At 50.6% G+C, this 16,348-nt stretch overlaps 8 protein-coding genes across 11 annotated transcripts; 5 read left to right on the plus strand and 3 right to left on the minus strand.

The window, feature by feature from the left end:
- The first annotated feature begins 15 nt into the window (after window positions 1–15).
- PV06_06374 lies at window positions 16–3,220 on the plus strand. 4 transcript variants are annotated; one of them, XM_016407479.1, is made up of 5 exons: window positions 16–1,304; window positions 1,362–1,719; window positions 1,811–2,031; window positions 2,119–2,192; window positions 2,284–3,220. In XM_016407479.1, exons 1-5 carry the CDS (start codon window positions 161–163, stop codon window positions 2,401–2,403), a joined length of 1,917 nt encoding a protein of 638 aa, XP_016263083.1. In that variant the 5' UTR covers window positions 16–160; the 3' UTR covers window positions 2,404–3,220. The 4 variants fall into 4 exon arrangements, with proteins under 4 accessions (XP_016263083.1, XP_016263085.1, XP_016263082.1 ...); XM_016407481.1 differs by having other exon boundaries at window positions 1,811–2,192; XM_016407478.1 differs by having other exon boundaries at window positions 2,119–3,220.
- On the minus strand, window positions 2,590–4,442 carry PV06_06375 (uncharacterized protein). The gene has a single exon (XM_016407482.1). It carries the CDS (start codon window positions 4,020–4,022, stop codon window positions 2,862–2,864), a length of 1,161 nt encoding a protein of 386 aa, XP_016263086.1. The 5' UTR covers window positions 4,023–4,442; the 3' UTR covers window positions 2,590–2,861.
- Window positions 4,443–4,713: 271 nt separating this feature from the next.
- On the plus strand, window positions 4,714–5,900 carry PV06_06376 (uncharacterized protein). Its single transcript, XM_016407483.1, has 2 exons — window positions 4,714–5,211; window positions 5,268–5,900. The coding sequence occupies exons 1-2, from the start codon at window positions 4,804–4,806 to the stop codon at window positions 5,742–5,744; spliced, it is 885 nt and encodes a 294-aa protein (XP_016263087.1). The 5' UTR covers window positions 4,714–4,803; the 3' UTR covers window positions 5,745–5,900.
- Window positions 5,901–6,280: 380 nt separating this feature from the next.
- On the plus strand, window positions 6,281–7,495 carry PV06_06377 (uncharacterized protein). Its single transcript, XM_016407484.1, has one exon. It carries the CDS (start codon window positions 6,544–6,546, stop codon window positions 7,309–7,311), a length of 768 nt encoding a protein of 255 aa, XP_016263088.1. The 5' UTR covers window positions 6,281–6,543; the 3' UTR covers window positions 7,312–7,495.
- Window positions 6,408–8,376, minus strand: PV06_06378 (uncharacterized protein). Its single transcript, XM_016407485.1, has one exon. The coding sequence runs from the start codon at window positions 8,285–8,287 to the stop codon at window positions 7,322–7,324; it is 966 nt and encodes a 321-aa protein (XP_016263089.1). The 5' UTR covers window positions 8,288–8,376; the 3' UTR covers window positions 6,408–7,321.
- A 575-nt stretch (window positions 8,377–8,951) lies between these two features.
- Window positions 8,952–10,526, plus strand: PV06_06379 (uncharacterized protein). The gene has a single exon (XM_016407486.1). It carries the CDS (start codon window positions 9,064–9,066, stop codon window positions 10,390–10,392), a length of 1,329 nt encoding a protein of 442 aa, XP_016263090.1. The 5' UTR covers window positions 8,952–9,063; the 3' UTR covers window positions 10,393–10,526.
- Window positions 10,527–10,825: 299 nt separating this feature from the next.
- Window positions 10,826–13,114, plus strand: PV06_06380 (uncharacterized protein). Its single transcript, XM_016407487.1, has one exon. The coding sequence runs from the start codon at window positions 11,176–11,178 to the stop codon at window positions 12,934–12,936; it is 1,761 nt and encodes a 586-aa protein (XP_016263091.1). The 5' UTR covers window positions 10,826–11,175; the 3' UTR covers window positions 12,937–13,114.
- A 598-nt stretch (window positions 13,115–13,712) lies between these two features.
- Window positions 13,713–16,157, minus strand: PV06_06381 (uncharacterized protein; the record flags this gene model as incomplete). Its single annotated transcript, XM_016407488.1, has 1 exon — window positions 13,713–16,157. The coding sequence occupies one exon, from the start codon at window positions 16,155–16,157 to the stop codon at window positions 13,713–13,715; it is 2,445 nt and encodes an 814-aa protein (XP_016263092.1).
- Between the last annotated feature and the right edge of the window lie 191 nt (window positions 16,158–16,348).

Genomic DNA, 16,348 nt, shown 5'->3' on the forward strand with positions numbered 1-16,348 from the left:
CTATCAAATCACTCACCCCAACGACTCACAGAGGATCGAGATATTCACCAGCATTGTATATGGGTTGAGATAGGACTATCCACGGCCCAGATGCTAAATGTGCTTAAATGTCAATGCTTAAGGCAATAATCTGGCGAGATATAGGACCTTGAGGCACAATATGACCAGCTTTAGCACCAGTCACGACAGCCGCCGGGCATCCTCCGAAGGGCGTCGTCAATACGACGACACTGCCCGCCATGAGGATTTCGACGAGAGGCCATCTCTCATGCTCACCCGCACAAGGTCCCAGGAATTTAGCATGACAGAGAGTATTGCGATCCAAGAGACTCTACCTCCCGAGAGACCTAAACACTCCCAAGATGGCACGGAGGATGGTGAACCTGTCTGGCCTCACTCGATCAGATACCTTGTCCAACTGTGCGCATTCCTAACAAGTCTAAGCTTTGGTGTCACTCAAGTACCATTACTATACGTCTTTAGACTCATGACTTGCGATGCCTACTACAAGGATCGTTCAGCTCCTCCCCCATCTTCAGTCCCGGCTTCGGGCCCCTCTTCACATATCCTTCCCATGCTGGCCTACACTTTCGACAACAGCGGCAAGGACAAACCAGACAGGTGTTCTATCCACGCAATTGAAAGCTCAACTGCGCTGTCTGTGTCTCTCCTCGGCGCGAGCACCACGATATTCGGCTTGCTCAACCTCTTTTTGACAGGCAGCCTGATCAAGCGTATCGGCGTGAAGCGGACTCTCTTCATCCAGGTTTTATTTCCTGCTCTACGACTGCTGGTGCAGACTATCGGCGTCGAAGTATGGGGTAGTACAGGTATCATCATTATCCAGTGCAGCCAGATTGTCAGTATCTTGGGAGGACCGAGCGGCTACTTGCTTGCGCTGAACACCTTCATCACAGAGGTGGTGGAGTACGAGGGCCGAACTGCTGCTTTGGGACGGCTGACAGGGGCTATGATGTTCGGGTCCGCCATTGGATTTCTTGTCGGAGGTGTTGTCGCTGAGATATTCGGAGTAAAGGCGCCCTTTCGACTTACGTTCTTACTCTTCATGAGCGCCTGTGCCTATGTCGCAATTTTCCTTCCATACGTCGCTCCTGATACCCGGGAGTCGTCCCAACCTCAATCCGCAAAGGGCAGACCCAGCACAAAGACGGGCTTGAAGCGATTCTTTGGACCATTGGGTGTGTTTGCACCGCGCAAGTTTATTGGCCTGGACGGCGTTGTACGTACGGAATATGGTGCTTTCTTATTGGCATGTGGTGTATTTCTGGCCATCTTAGCCACCGGTAGGCGACTACTTGCTGCTTAACCTGTGTGCTTCCCAGCTGACAGATTACTCCAAGGATACCTCCCCACGCTTCTCCAGCTCTACGCCACCGATGTATTTGCATTCGGCACCCAGCAGAACGGCTGGCTGATCTTCATGTACTCGATGCTCCGTGGTGTATTTTTGACCTTTGCTTTTCCCAAGGCCATCTCTCTAGGTCGAGCATTCACCACAGCTCGCCAGGCGCGGATACGTAAACGCAACGCGTTGGAACAGACAGAGTCCAACAGCGATACGACCGAGCGAGATCCTCTGCTGGGTCGCACGAGCAAGAAGAATAATAATGCCACTGCCAGACAAGTGGACACCAACAGCGACCGTGCCGCGAGCAAGAAACAGACAACGTTCACTTTCGACCTCACATATACACGAGGGTACGTAAGATATACCGTCGTGCTCTCGTTCATCCTCTTCTTCACTGTGACTTGCAACATCCCGTGTCTAACCTTTGTGTGAAACAATCAGCTCCCTCATCGCCGACGGTCTACTCACGCTCCTCTGCTCCTTTGTCCGGCAGGGATGGCAAATGTACCTCGTCGCCGCCGTCCTTCCGTTCGCAGCGGGTACGGGGTCGGCGTCAAAAGGCACGATATTGCAGATGGTCGGCAGCGGCGCCAGCAGTTCTGAGCGCACCGACGCTCTCGCCGGTGTGAGTCTGGTGGAGAATATGGCGAGACTTTCTACCAGTACGTCAATTGACATTACCCCCTCCCTCCTGATCGTTCCACCCCAGCTCGTACACCGGACCAATCTGCTAATTTAACCGCCGACAGCGTTCGTGTTCGGTATGGTCTTTGCCGGGTTCACGAGCATAGGACGGACAGAGTTGGTGTTTACTGTCAATGCGGTATGTTCTCCCCTTATTCCTCACATCCAATCAGGCCCCCCTCTCAAAGATGACCGGCCGATCGATACTTATACATGTATTGGTGACGAAGGCCGTGGCGATAGTCGGGTTCGTTGTGCTCTTATTCGCGCGGTTTCCTCTTGAAGGAAGTGTACCGATTGATTCGCTCGAGGTCGACGATGACGATGACGAAGCAGATGAAGACGATTGATTCCCTTCACGTGGGGGGATCGGCACGGTCTTGTAGGCCGACGGCTTGATCTACTTTCCACGACAAGAAAGACAAAAAGTTGCATCTTATTCAGGACGGATTTAATACCATCTAAACGACAGGCATCAAGCACTCAATGGCGAAAAAGAATAGATTTGGGAAAGATTGAAACGATTTTTTGGAAAAGGCAAACATCAAGGACATTGGTATCATTATTCTTCGAGCCAGAATTTCTAAGTGATCTTACTCCCTCTGCCTCTGTTTCTCTTACTGCGCTGTGCTGGGACATTCTACGCTAAAGAAGGAAAATCTCGACCTCCAGTTCGCCACTGATGGACATGTGAAGATGAATGGAATGTTGTAGTGATCTGTTGAAGACCTTTTGGGCGTCCAATACGGCTCTTCACACGTCCCATGATTGAGGCACATGAATTATGACGGGGGAGTGGTCGCCTCATTCATATATCCACATCGATCCTATCCAAGATGGCCTTCACTTCGGCACCCTTGCCCGAGCCGGCATCCAATTCGGTAATCAATTCGGCGGCTTTGGTCTTCAGCTCCTTGACCACTTTCCGCGTGTACTCGAAACTGCCAGTGCTCTCCATGTAGCTCACGGCGTACATCTTGACGCCCTCGTCGGTCGTCTTTTGTTTGAGGATGTTGATCAGCTGCAAGTTGGCCGGGTTACTCCGTATCGAATGGATGACGGGGAACGAGAACTTGCCCTCCGTCAGGTCCTCACAGAGACCTTTGTTCTTGGTGTACGTGCCCGACGAGAGGTTGAGATAGTCGTCGCACACTTGAAACACCAAACCCATCAGGTTGACCAGCGGCACGCAATCTATGCGACCCCTCTCGGGAGACTCGGCCTGCATCAGTTGGACGGCAAGGCGAAACAGGCCACCCGTCTTGTTCTGCACCATCTCGAGGTAGTCGTCCTCCGTCGGGCAGGTGAGGGTGTCTCGCCAGTAGAGATCCATCCCTTGGCCGCGGTGCAGGTTCAGGAGTTCCGTGGTGAAGATCTCCATGGCCTCGTCCTTGTTGTCGAGCTTTTGGAGTTCCTGCAGCGCCAGGAAGTAGACGTAGTTTGCGCTGTTGATAGTCTGCGCGACGCCAAAGATGTTGTGCGCGACCGGGATGCCCCTCCGGAGTTGACTGCCGTCCTGGACGTCGTCGATGAGCAGCGACGAGGTGTGCAGCATGCCCACGACCTTCGTTATGATCTCGAGCGACCGTGGCGGGACGCTGAGAAACGCGTTGAAGGCCTTGATCAAGGCGGAGCGTATGTCCTTGCCCGGGTGCGCAAAGAGATAGTCGTAGGGACCCATTATGATCTTCTCTTTCTGTGGCGTCCATTCACTCAGCCGCCTCGGGGCGATGGTCTCCGAGGTGGACTTTCTCTTCGTGTATCTCATCTTGTTGGCCTGGTCGATAAGAGGTAAAGGAGGGCTCAGTGGGGGCATGGAGTTGTGTTTGTTAGATATCCAGGTGTCTTCCGCGAGAGGTTTGAGGACGGACTTGGAGGGTTGATGCTGGACTCCGTCGCGGACACCGGCCGAGCTATAACGGACCGGTATGGCGTTGGGAGAGGTCGGGTTCTCTGTGACGGTCGACATGGTGCCTGGTTCGCGTGCAGGTGAAGAGGGGCATGTGAGATTCGAGAAGAGTGGTGGTGACAGACGTACGGCTTTGGTACAGATGTGCAGCCGGAATAAATTTCTCTACGCAAGACAGTGAGGAGACGTCATGCACAAAGGTGGATGGAAGCGCTGGCAAGTGAATGCATGAGAGAGAAAGCCTCAAGTATGCGATTGTTGTCGGGACGAGATCATACGGAGAGGAGGAGGATGGTGGACGAGGTGGTGGTGGTCCTCATGCGAATACACGCATCACCAGCAGGCATCATGATATCCGCCGAGGCGCATGACGAAACACATGGCGAGGCTTGACTGGGGCCGTCAATATATCGATCTTCATGATGCAGCTTGGACTTGTGACTAGAGGCATTTGGGGCCTAGAGATGTCGTACTCGTAGGCGCCAACGGAGAGGCCTGTGGGGGGCATGAGTTCGCTGTGAGAATCCCAGTGTACGGAGTACAGGCACCGGGATCAACGGAAGCCACGGGCCCAGAGACCCCGTAAGACTTGATTACTGGGGCTGTTCAGACTGTTCGTACTCGTACTCGTAAAGGTGGTGGCAGAATTTCGGTCCCCGGCTTGTTTGGATCTAACGCCATCCGGCCATGACAACGGGCCTCACCTGTACTGCTGGATTACTCTCAAGCGACTGCGCTTCATGCCTGTTGTGCCTACTCTATCACACCTCTAGACAAACCCTTCATTCAAAGTATCTTGACGCCATAAACACAAGCCTGAGGCCCTTCACTGTCGTCAATAATGGAAACCCTTCTCTCCCACTCGTTCGACTACCTCTCCTCGCCGTCCCCGCAGAAGATTAGGAAAGGACTGCGTCAGGTCGAAGGCCTCCTCGCCCAACTATGCCTCTCCAAAACCTCGATAACCAACAAACGACAATCGATGCTCTTACTCGGCTCGAATCCTCCAACGGGAAAGAAACTCACAGAATTGCCTGAAGACCCGGCCTTTCGAGAATTCTTCAAACTCCAACAATCATTCCAATGGAACATAGCAATGCGGCTGGTATCTTGTCTCGAGCGACTCCTCGGCAAGGAAAGCAACGGCACCAACGATATCCTCATCATACAAACACTCGATCTGATCCAGGGAATTTTACTTTTACATCCTCCTTCACGAGCTCTATTCTCACAAGAGATATACATGAATGTAAGTCTTGTTCCGGCCGTTTCTCCTTGTCTCTCACACTAACAAGTCCTCGCCAGCTCTTCCTCGACCTTCTCGACCCGTCCAACTGTCCCGCAATCCAATCATCCACCATCATGGCTCTAGTCACATCATTACTCGACCAACCCCAGAACGCACGAACGTTTGAAACAATCGACGGCTTGCTCGTGGTGACGTCCCTGTTCAAATCCCGGAGCACGTCGCGCGAAGTCAAGCTGAAACTCGTCGAGTTTTTGTATTTCTACCTGATGCCCGAAACGCCAGCCACGAAGTTATGCACATCCACATCCGCCACCAACACCGCGATCTTAGGAGGTCGAGGGAAAGAACTCATGGCGGCATTCGATCGACGAAGAGAGACGGTCAACGGTCCCGAGACGGCAAAGAGTTCGACTGCTAATATCAGGACGACAGAAGAGAAACAAAACTTGCTAGGCAAGCATTTGAGTAATGTACAAGATCTCGTTGAGGATTTGAGGGAGGGTGGAGGAGTGTTTGGCGTCGGTGCCATATAGGAGGAAAGAGGGGGGAGAGAGAGTCTAGAGTGTAACAACAACAACATCATCATCATCATCATCAGCATCATGGTCACCACTTTTTTATGGCGGATGACAAAGCAACGTGTGCACAATGCATCGAAGCGCGGCGTAAGGGGGAATGAACACTCCAAGGTACCTCTTGAAATAAATACAAAGGTACCCATGTAGAACAATATTTGTTATATGTACGAAATATGGCTTTCTGAGAGACGAGAGAATGATCCCCCAATTGCTCAAACATGGACTTGGGAGGATGTGTTTTTGACTTTGGAGACGACGATTCTTTTTTAGTTTTTTTTTGCAGTGACACGAACCGGCCGAAGCATGCAACACGGTCGAATACTACCTTGCGTAGGTGGTGAGTAACGTACGGAGTAGGTATGGATGTTTTGCGTCCGTGACTCATTCCCTCGTGTTCAGGGATTTTTGACAGCCTCAGTGCATGGGGATATCGGGTCCAGGGATCTATCTATATTCTTGTTACAACAACGCCCCCTATTTGACCCTCCCTACTCACACATCCATCAATCAGATCCTCACCACAACTTGGACTCCTATTCTACCCGTTCTTTTTTTGCTTCGGATCGAAAGAGGCTGTTCCTTATCGGTCATCATTTTTTCGTACATTTTCAAATCGAACGAAATCCCAGGTATACAATTACTGCGTACACAGTATATTTCTACACATTGAAAGGCGATTTCCACCTCTGCGGCAATCTCTATCCAGACCCCAGCCTATCTACTATACAAAGCTCAACTGTACAAAACCGTCGATATGACGGCCAAAGCGATACCTCAGTCAACAGACCCAACAGTCCGCTACCTCTCGACATCTCAAGCTTACGATCTTTGGGCCGCAGTGTACGACACAGACGGGAATTTCCTGCAAGCTCTGGACACAATTGAAATGAAAACTCTCATACCACGCTTACTCAGTCTCCTTGAAGCATCATGCCTATCTCGCCCGTGGAAACTGGTTGACCTAGGATGCGGGACCGGTCGGAATACAGCTGCGTTACTCGAGGTCGATGGTGCCACTGTAGTCGGACTTGATGTGAGCCCTGGTATGCTTGAGGTAGCTAAGCGGCGGCTAGAGGACAGTGCTGCCAAAGGCAAGTTGAGTCTCGGGGTGTTTGACATGATTGAGCAGGATTCGGCGTCTGAAATGGCGTTGAATGCCGATGCCATTGTATCGACGCTAGTTCTCGAACATATCCCTGTCGAGGTCTTCTTCAAGCACGTGGCAAAAATGCTCAAACCAGGTGGCTATTTATTGTTGACCAACATGCACTCGGAGATGGGTGGTATCAGTCAGGCTGGATTTGTAGATCCTGATACCGGAGAAAAGATTCGACCCACAAGTTATGCTCACACTGTTGCTGAAGTCGAGGCCGAGGCAGCAAAAAATGGCTTCGAGACCGTCGGAGGCAACATGAAGGAGAGATCCGTAGACCAGTCTCTAGTGCCTCGTCTCGGTGAAAGATCTGCGAAATGGTTGGGAGTGAAGGTCTGGTTTGGAGGAATCTTTTGCAAAAAGAGCTGATATGTAACTCTCACTCATCCATGGAGTGAACACTTGGTGTCCGGCCGGAGAAGAAGCCACGAACCAATCGAGCTCGATGTTGTACAAGATTCTCATACTTTTGCAAAGCCGTCTTCAACACCGGCGTGCGCCAATCGAGGTCATCATCTAGGATGATCTGGGTATATGCAAATAAACTTGCGTCAAAGAGCCCGGGAGTTGTCTGACCAAAGAAAAATTTCTGTTCCCCCAAGAGAGTCGAGAGTGCTTGGAATGCTTCATCCGCTTTATCGTACAGTGCTTGTTGGTCGATCAAAGTACTCGTCTTCAGCAGTTCGTCTCGAGCAGCGTTGCGAAGTTGGCGTGCAAGCTCCGTCTGCACGGCCCATGAAGAGGATGCAGACGCAACGTACATTGGCCATGCCACGGCGTGGAAGTTCTGGTCATCCAAATACAAATAGTATAGCCAGGCACTTCGAATGTTGTGATCGATGAGCGCCGTGTATGCATCTTGCCGCATGTGTACAGCCTCCTCTTTGCCTCCTTGCGATATGACCCATCTTGCTAGACGATTGGCAGGCACGGGAGACGGTGGTCGCTGGTTTTCTTGAGACGCTGGCAGGAGGAAAGGCAGCGAGCCAGTGGGAGAGGCATGATTGTTCGACGGCCTCGTGCGTAGAGGGATGCCATGGAACTTGAGATATGCTTGCCACTTCAGACAGGACGGATTAAAGGAGGGCGCATCTCGACTGGGTGGTTCCTCGGATTGGAAAATGTAGAGAATGTTTTCATTCCGGCGTCTCGGTGCTCTTTGCGGGAGCACATTTGCAGGGTAGACGATCAGGGGGAAGCGGTCGAATATTCGCTTGAGGGGCTGCGGGAGCGAGAACCACGAAGATTGAGAAGCTTCTTGAGTTTTCGGTTTTGAGGAATTCCTGGGTACACGCGTCGAGGCGTCGGTTGTGGTCTTTGTGTCGTCGTTCATCTCCAACCCCATGCTCCTGCTCGTACCTTCCCACCTCCTCGAGGATCGCTGCTATCAAACTTGAAAGGAAATGGACATGAACTCGTATTGGCGCAGGAATGACATGAAGCAAAGGCTCGAAATGACGGCAAGCTTTGATGGTCCACGAACTCGGTGTCTCGGTTTCCATCCACTCACCAAACGCCATGTACCCACTAAGGGCGATTTTATCACGGCCTTTCACAGGCGAAGTTATTATACTACTGAACGCGACTGAAGGGCTTCGTCTCAAGACATACAGCATTCGCTCAGTGTCATTCAACTCACTAACTAATATACCTCAGCCTATGTATGCCTATGTATGCCTACCTAGGTAAGGCCAGAGAGGTATCCTACGTGGCCCTGGTAGAAGCGTTCTTTGACACGGACTCGCCCCTTCGAAATCCCACTCTAACAATTAAGCTAGTGTTGAGTGATTGATCCTGACAGTACCATAGTATGAGCGTATCAACCAGTCGATCGGCATGTACTGGCTATGGCGTCTGGATCTCATTATCCACCTCGCCGCCACACGTGCCTCCCTTCATATCAAGGGTGCATGCGTCAAATCCAAGGGGTCAACCGTTAGAGTAATGAACGACCGAAGAGTTTGATGATGTCTTGGACCAAGGATTTTATAAATATCAAGGGAGCGACAGGTAAGGCTCCGCGCGAGAGTACTTTCATGTGGTCTGCTCTCGTTTTCAAGGTCGACCTGCAACCCATCCTGCCTCAGTCACAGCGAGCAGTCTCTCGGATCTCTCTTGACCATGGATATAATACCCGCTGAAGCGCCCAGCAGAGAACCGAGATGGGCTCTGCTCTCGGAGAAATACGAGGTACCCAAGTCTTGGAAGCAGTACCTGTTACCCGCCCTACCTCGATTCATGCAGCCAGGAGGACTACCAAGTAGAAAGATAGGGCCAACGTCCTACTTGGATGCCCTCAGGGGCTATGCAGCTCTTATTGTCGTCTTCTTTCACATCTTTCCGACGCCTGACATCGAATCCGGCGGGTGGCGACGTCAGCCATTCCTTAACCTCCTCGACTCGGGAAAAGGCATGGTGATTATATTTTTCATCATCTCGGGTTACGCTCTCGGATATCGACTTCTCATCCTGACCAGACAAGGAGATACCGATGGCCTTTTGAACGCGCTGTCTTCATCTGCTTTTCGGCGATGGTTCAGACTCTATCTCAGTAGTGCGGCGGCCTGCATTTTGGCCTTTCCTTTTGTCCGCATGGGGTGGTTCAACGGCCTGCACGGCCTGTACAAACCGAGGCTCATTGACCAGATAATCGACTTTACCATTAAGACCGGCGCGTTTATGAATCCCTTCGGAGCGCCGTCGACCAACGAGTACCTGTATCAACTCTGGACCATTCCCATCGAATATCGCGGCAGTATGGTCCTCTTCTTATTCATACTTGCTACATGCAAGTTGAGCACCAGAGGTCGAATGGCCATTACATGGATCATGATATTGGCCTGTTATGTGTGGGAGGTCCATTTCCAGGCAGAGTTCTTGGCCGGTTTCTTCATTGCCGATCTCTCTATGAGTCGACGACCTGAACGTGTGGACAGGCGACCCTCAGCTCTCGGCCAGCGGGCAGACGTTGGCAAGATCGTCTGGCCCGTTCTTCTGGTTGTTGGATTGTTCCTAGTGGCAAGACCGAAAGTTGGTAATCAGCTGGGGTTCTTGGGGTCGTTTCCTTGGGGGTTTCTCAATTCCCTCGTGCCTTCGTGGTATAAGACAGACGCTCAGTTTGTATTCTGGATGTCACCCGGGGCTTTTATGGTCGTCCTAGCCATCGAATCGTACCCTATTTTGCAAACGCCATTCCACTGGCGCATCTCTCAATACATGGGCGACTTATCTTTCGGTTTGTACGCCATTCATCCACCTCTCGGCCATACAATTAGACGACACTGGACGGATCCATTCAGACACAGATTCTTGGGCGATTCATTTCTGGCTAAAATTCCAGGCTTCATTGTGGTAATGCTTGTGATATTTATTGCCGCGGACTATTTTGAGAGGATAGATAAGAGAGCTGTACAATTTACTCGATGGCTTCAAAAGAAAGTCTTTGTCTAGAAGTGGGACGCAGGGGACTTGCAAAAAGACCATGGGAGATGGGTGGTGGCACGATGATTTTATATATTTCTAGACAAGAAGGGGTGAAGTTGACATTGAGATACCCAAGTACCATATGCAATATACGAGTCTGGAGTTTTGTGTTCTCTTCTTTTTCAAACAAAAAAAAGCAAAAAACGATTGACTCTGACCGAAGTAAGACAATTATCTGTGCTGTAACCCCGTACAGTATGCTGTGGCTGAAAGAATAACTTGCTCTTCGTGACCCTGAGATGTGCGCTTTCCCTTTTTCTACAAGTCTAACCGCATTGGCATTTGTACTGTACCGTACTGTACGAGTACGAGGTACGAGTGAGAGGCTCACCCGAGAACCCTCCACCAAAATCTCTCCCGTTCACACTATCTCGATCCCCTGTTGCAAGTGTCACATTCCCCTGGGTGGCTGTAAGCAGAGACGCTAAATTTATCTGGCAGCAACCTACGGAGCATTTTCTTAGGGGCCGTATCCCCCCAATCCCTTGTCGTCCTCCCCACGCACGCCACGCCCGAGTCCCTGGTCGAACATCTGAAGATCTCTGCTTGTTCCCCTCCACCAAATGTTGCAAATCAAATCACCCAACCGCCGCAGCGCATGGTAACTCCTGAAGACTGTTCCTCGACCTCGGGTTTCAGCACCGTGAATACAACGAAAACGAGTTGTTGTCTTCCAGACGTCCTTTCCCTTCCTCGGGTCCAACGACCATTTTACACAACATCTCCTAACACTCTGAATGATTCGACACAATGCAGGAACGCTCCGGTGAGAAAGTATCCAGCCCGCCAAAGACTGGTAGAGTTGAGGACGGTAAAATCCGCAAGATACGTACCGCCAACCGCACCGAAATCACACCGATTCAACACTTCAATGGAAAAACATATGCTTGTGAATCGTGTAAGAGGGGGCATCGCGTGAACAAATGTGATCATGGAAGGACAAGGCCTATCTCGGAAACGAATCAACCAGGCCGACCGTCTGCTGGTCAGAGGAGAGGATGCCACTGCCCAAGGAATTGCGCTTGCACGACCAAAACATGCAAATGTCAAAGAGATTGTGCCTGCACTCAAGAAATGTACCTGGTCGTCAGAGTCGACGGACCTCAAATCATCAATCGAGAAGCAACGTCTAGTCCCAAGCCCGTGTGGGAGGATGCTAATGGCAATAAAATGACCTTGAAAAAGGTGTGGGCAGACGCAAATGGAAAGGAGCTCAACGATGAAGAGTATCACGATCGAAAAAGACGGATGAGAGAGAGACAAGGAGGCGTCTCGACAACACCCGAGGCTACCACATCAAGTTGTTGCGGCTCGAAAAAGGTCAAAGAAGAACCTCAGTCCCCTCAGCCGCTCTCTACCGGCGGTTGTCGACACCGACAGAATATCGAGAAGCAACCGGATTCAGCGAGCCTTACTGCGACTCCGGCAGTCCCCAGCGCATCTATGAGTCAATCGTGGAAAGCAGCTTGTTCTTGTGGTTCGGGTTGCTCTTGTCTATATTGTCCTGATCACCCCAATAATGCCACTTCCATCAACCATACGCAGCAACAAGTGAAGAACTTGGCGGAGCAAGCATATTCGGAATTCGACGGTTTGATGCCAGTTTCGTTTATGCAAGAAAATGACTCGACATCTTGTATGGGTGGCCGGCCGACGTTCTTCCTCTCGCGAACTCCCAATGTTTCTCAACAACAATTAGAACAGTACTTCCCTGAAAGTTCCGATCCAAACGCCATATACCTCAGATATCCTATCTCACAACACTCTTGGACCAATCAACCGGCCAGCTCCCACTGTTCCCACATTCCGTCCCCGACTACGGTCATGGCTATGACACCCGACCCGAGCGAATCTTACGTTGAGCCATTGCCTGACTTGTCGCAACAGTCGCTGGACTATGACTTTCTGCCCAACGATACTAACGGTACTTGGGACTTTTCAGGTGGTCAATTCGGTGGCTCCTCTTTCAGTTGGATGGACTTTGACGCTTCTCGAGGCACCGATTATAATATCGGTCAAGCCACTGTTGCTTCCGCTATGGATGGTGGTATCTTTTCGATTTCGCAGGCCCTACCAGGTCAGCAAATTCCTGAAATCAGCGTCAACGTGGATGCAATGATGAGTCCAGCACATTTGAACGGTCTTCCTGTGACTCTAGAAAACAGCCAGTACCCAGTCTCGTCAACACCTTTCGATCCGCAAAACTCCTTTGTGGACTTTACTTCGGCAGACGGACAAACGAACCAGGCAAACTTTGCAAAGTCGAACGGCGCCGTCCCACAAGGACAGTCGGAACAAGCTCTTTTTGATACCGGGTCGATGAACATGACACATCAAACTGCCCAATCTCTCAGAGCACCACAGTCTCAGCTCAATACTGGACTTGTCGGTTCTCACTATTCAACACCGATATCTTGGGATCAGTTTGACTCACTCAACGAGGACCCAACCAATGGCAACCTTGCAACGACATCCATGGCTAGTTCACCTCAACTTGTTAGTCGAGTGTAGCATACTCTTGAGCTATTGAGAGATGAAGAGACCTGGAATAGGAGTGTAAATGCATCGTGTACATGAGGAAAAAGACGAGACATGAACTTTTATTGGTATTAACGATCACAGACCCACGCATTATGGGTATGAATATATGCATAGAGAGAGAGAGAGAGAGAGAGAGAGAGAGAGAGAGATCTCTTTTTGTTTCAAGAGTGATGATGGTAGTAAAAACAAGACATTGTACTCGGACTTTCCATCCTGACCTGTTGTACGGAGTAATTTCAGTACTGATAGTGTTTTGTTTTACAGTCACTTCGACGTACTTTAAACAAATATGAAGTTACAAGATAGGTTGCAGATTGCAACATTTGGTAACTTTGTACAACGCTTCGAGGGGAAGATTGAATCGCTCCTAATTTGGCAGTTTTTGGTGCTCAATCTTCTGTACTATACTTTCTCTCTCTCTCTCTCTGTCTGTGTGTGTGTGTGTGAAATTGATGCAACTGTAGAATAAGCTAGAGAGAACAGAAAAGAGTGTCACCTGTCTCTCGAGGCGGGAAAGGGGGGGGGGGGGGGGTTGAGAGTAAAAAAATAAATGAATCGATCTCAAAAGTTCTGCAGAAGTATAAAGGTATTCTTGACTGTCTACTTGTTCGTCTCCTCGGGAATGGTGATTTTCCCTCCCCACCTTGTTTTGAGATGTAACAGAGCGCGCGCTGGGGTTCACTCGTTCATTCGTCCTTTTCTTTTTTTGCCAACGAGAATAGAAAGAAGCATTCGTTTCCCTCTCCTCAAGCTTGAACAGATATAGCCGCCGTCGTGGATCCGGTGGATCCCAACGGTGCCATCATGGTCGTCGAACTCACCGGTCTCACCGATCCCGCCATGCGGTCGTGGACGTGAAGTTGATTACACGGGTGTCGAGTATGACTGTGAGGTAGAGTCCGAGGATGAATTTGATGAGTTTGGTCGTGGTGTTGGTCTTGTTGTTGTTGTTGTTGCTGTTTGTGGGGTTGAGTCTGAGATTGAGTTGAAATGTGACCGGGAGTCTTGATCTGAGTCTGAGTCCGAGTCTGGTCCTGATTCTGAATCTGATTCCGAGTGTTCTTCGACTGATTCTGTCTTCGTCTTGATCTTCTTGATTCATCATCATCATCAACTCTAGCTTTCAAACTTATCACATTGACAAATTCAACACCATCAACCAACATGATACCATTCTCGTCCATGGATATCGTACTCGCCCCTTTTGACGTTTTGTGATTGTTAGTACTCCTCGACGACGACGGTAACTTGGGTCGACGAGAAAGGGTAAAAGATGCTCTTCTAGACGGTTGAGATAATGTTGTTGTTGTTGTTGTCGTGGTTGTGCCGGATGGATGTGGAGAAAATGAAAGTGTCCTTCTTTTCGTTTGGTCAGAAAAAATTTGAGCATGACCAGAAGAAGATGGCAAACCCGGCTTCTCCTCTTTTGAATCTTCATCTTTCTCATTCTTGTAATGATGGTGACGTGCGTGACGTGTAGCAGACAACGAGACTGCCGAATCAGGTCTATAGTGTGTAGACGACGACGGCTGAGTAAATGTCTGACTTTGATCCTGAGTTGATGTCGCAGTTTGTGGACGGATCTGTGTTTGTGAAGATGAACGTATAGGCGTTGCTGTCTGTGGTCTCACTTGTGAGACGATAGGTGTCGTCGTCTTGTTCTTTTTCGACGTAGACCTCCTCACAAGACTGGAAAGCGATCGTTTCCTTCCGTTTGGACTTGTGCTTGCACTCCCACCAGCCGTCACTCCTTCACCACTGGAGTCATTCGTGACCTTAGCATGAGCGTCATCATCATCACCGTCCATCCGGGTCATACGAGGATGATGATCCCTCGCCTTCGCAGACAACGACTTTGATCTTCCCAACATGCCTACCTTGGAAGCCAAACCTAAACTCAAACTACGGCCAAGGCTGCTGCTCTTTCGAGGCCCAGGCACGTCCTCCCCAAAATCTCCCTCGGCTCTCGTCAGGGACGCCACTGATTTTGACCTTTGATGCTTGTCATGGCTCGAACTCCGACTGGCACTTCTCGATCTAGGTCGATGAAGACTCGCTTTGGATCCTGGGCGAGCAGACGCAGACGCATACAAGGCTTGGTTGAGGAGTGCTTCGTCCCGCGACTTGGGAATGTCTGGGCCCGGACACGCTCCCAGACATTCCGACGAGTAACTTCGACTCAATGACCGGGCACTTGATCTCGATCTTGACCGTGGATTACGGAGTTGAGTTGTCGTGGTGGTGGTTGTCGAAGGACCGGCATTTCCTCCATTGACTAGAATCGAACGGAGAGGGGCAGGTGACGCTGTTCGTGATCCGATCCGAGGCAGAGACAACGCCGACGAGGAGCACGTGTTGTGGTACAAGTCCTGAAGTTCTGTGTGGTCGCGAGAATTCAACATGCGGTGACACCAACGTACTTCCCAACCTGGTTTCGATCGCGACGAGGATGACGATGATGACAACGAGGATGATGATGATCCGGCAGCATGACTAGTCTCTCTCGATGATGACCGCGTTCCCGATCCTGGTCGTGGAGGTGACGAGTTCGAACTTGACCCCAACTTGTGCATCACCTTGGAACTCGACTGATTCATGCTGCTGCCGCCATCCCTATAGACAAAGAGGAATTCACCTCCATTGACGTACCAATCTCCTCCGTCCAGAGCGTCCCCATTCCCCACACGTTTGACAATCTGCCACGCCGACTTGACCGCGCCGCTGACGAGGTTGTGCTGGATGTACTCGGGCTGTTTGCCCCCCATCGATAAAGTCTTGTGCATGCCCAGCATGTCGTACAACTGCGTCGACGGGTCAGCGTAGACAGGGTACGCACATTGTGTCAGGGCCGCATAGGAGGAGAGCAAGCTCGGCGACCCTGGTCCAATAACGACCACGGACGGGGGAGGGTGAGTGTTTGGTTTGGAAAAGTCGAGGTGAACCCGTCGTCGAGTAGGGTGGAAAGGAGACGCCGGCGAGGACAATCGACGGATATATTCCTGGCAGTTACCACAAAAGAAATGACGGATGAAGACCACGAGGACGTTGTTTGCGGTAGTAGCTGCTTTGTCGTCGGTATCGTGATGCTGAAATAGGGATCCAAATGGTCGAGGGACCCCGTCGGGAGTATAAATGTCCAACTCAAAGGCCTGTTTGAGGGTATGTCCAGTCGGGATATTGTCTATCGCCATACTGATTGACTACTGTCGGTAGTCTTTTATTTCCCTTCTTCTCTTTTCTTTTTTTTTCTCTCGAAACGCCCCACGAGGGAACCCCTTTATGAATGTTGAAAAGTGAACGTGTCTGTCGTGTCGTGATAAAAGAAATCCACCGAAAAAAAGACGCAACCAGGCGACGTGAAGTGAGTGAGTGAGGGAGTGAC

Source organism: Exophiala oligosperma (genome assembly GCF_000835515.1).
Source record: "Exophiala oligosperma strain CBS 72588 unplaced genomic scaffold supercont1.5, whole genome shotgun sequence".
Classification (NCBI taxonomy): Eukaryota; Fungi; Ascomycota; class Eurotiomycetes; order Chaetothyriales; family Herpotrichiellaceae; genus Exophiala; species Exophiala oligosperma.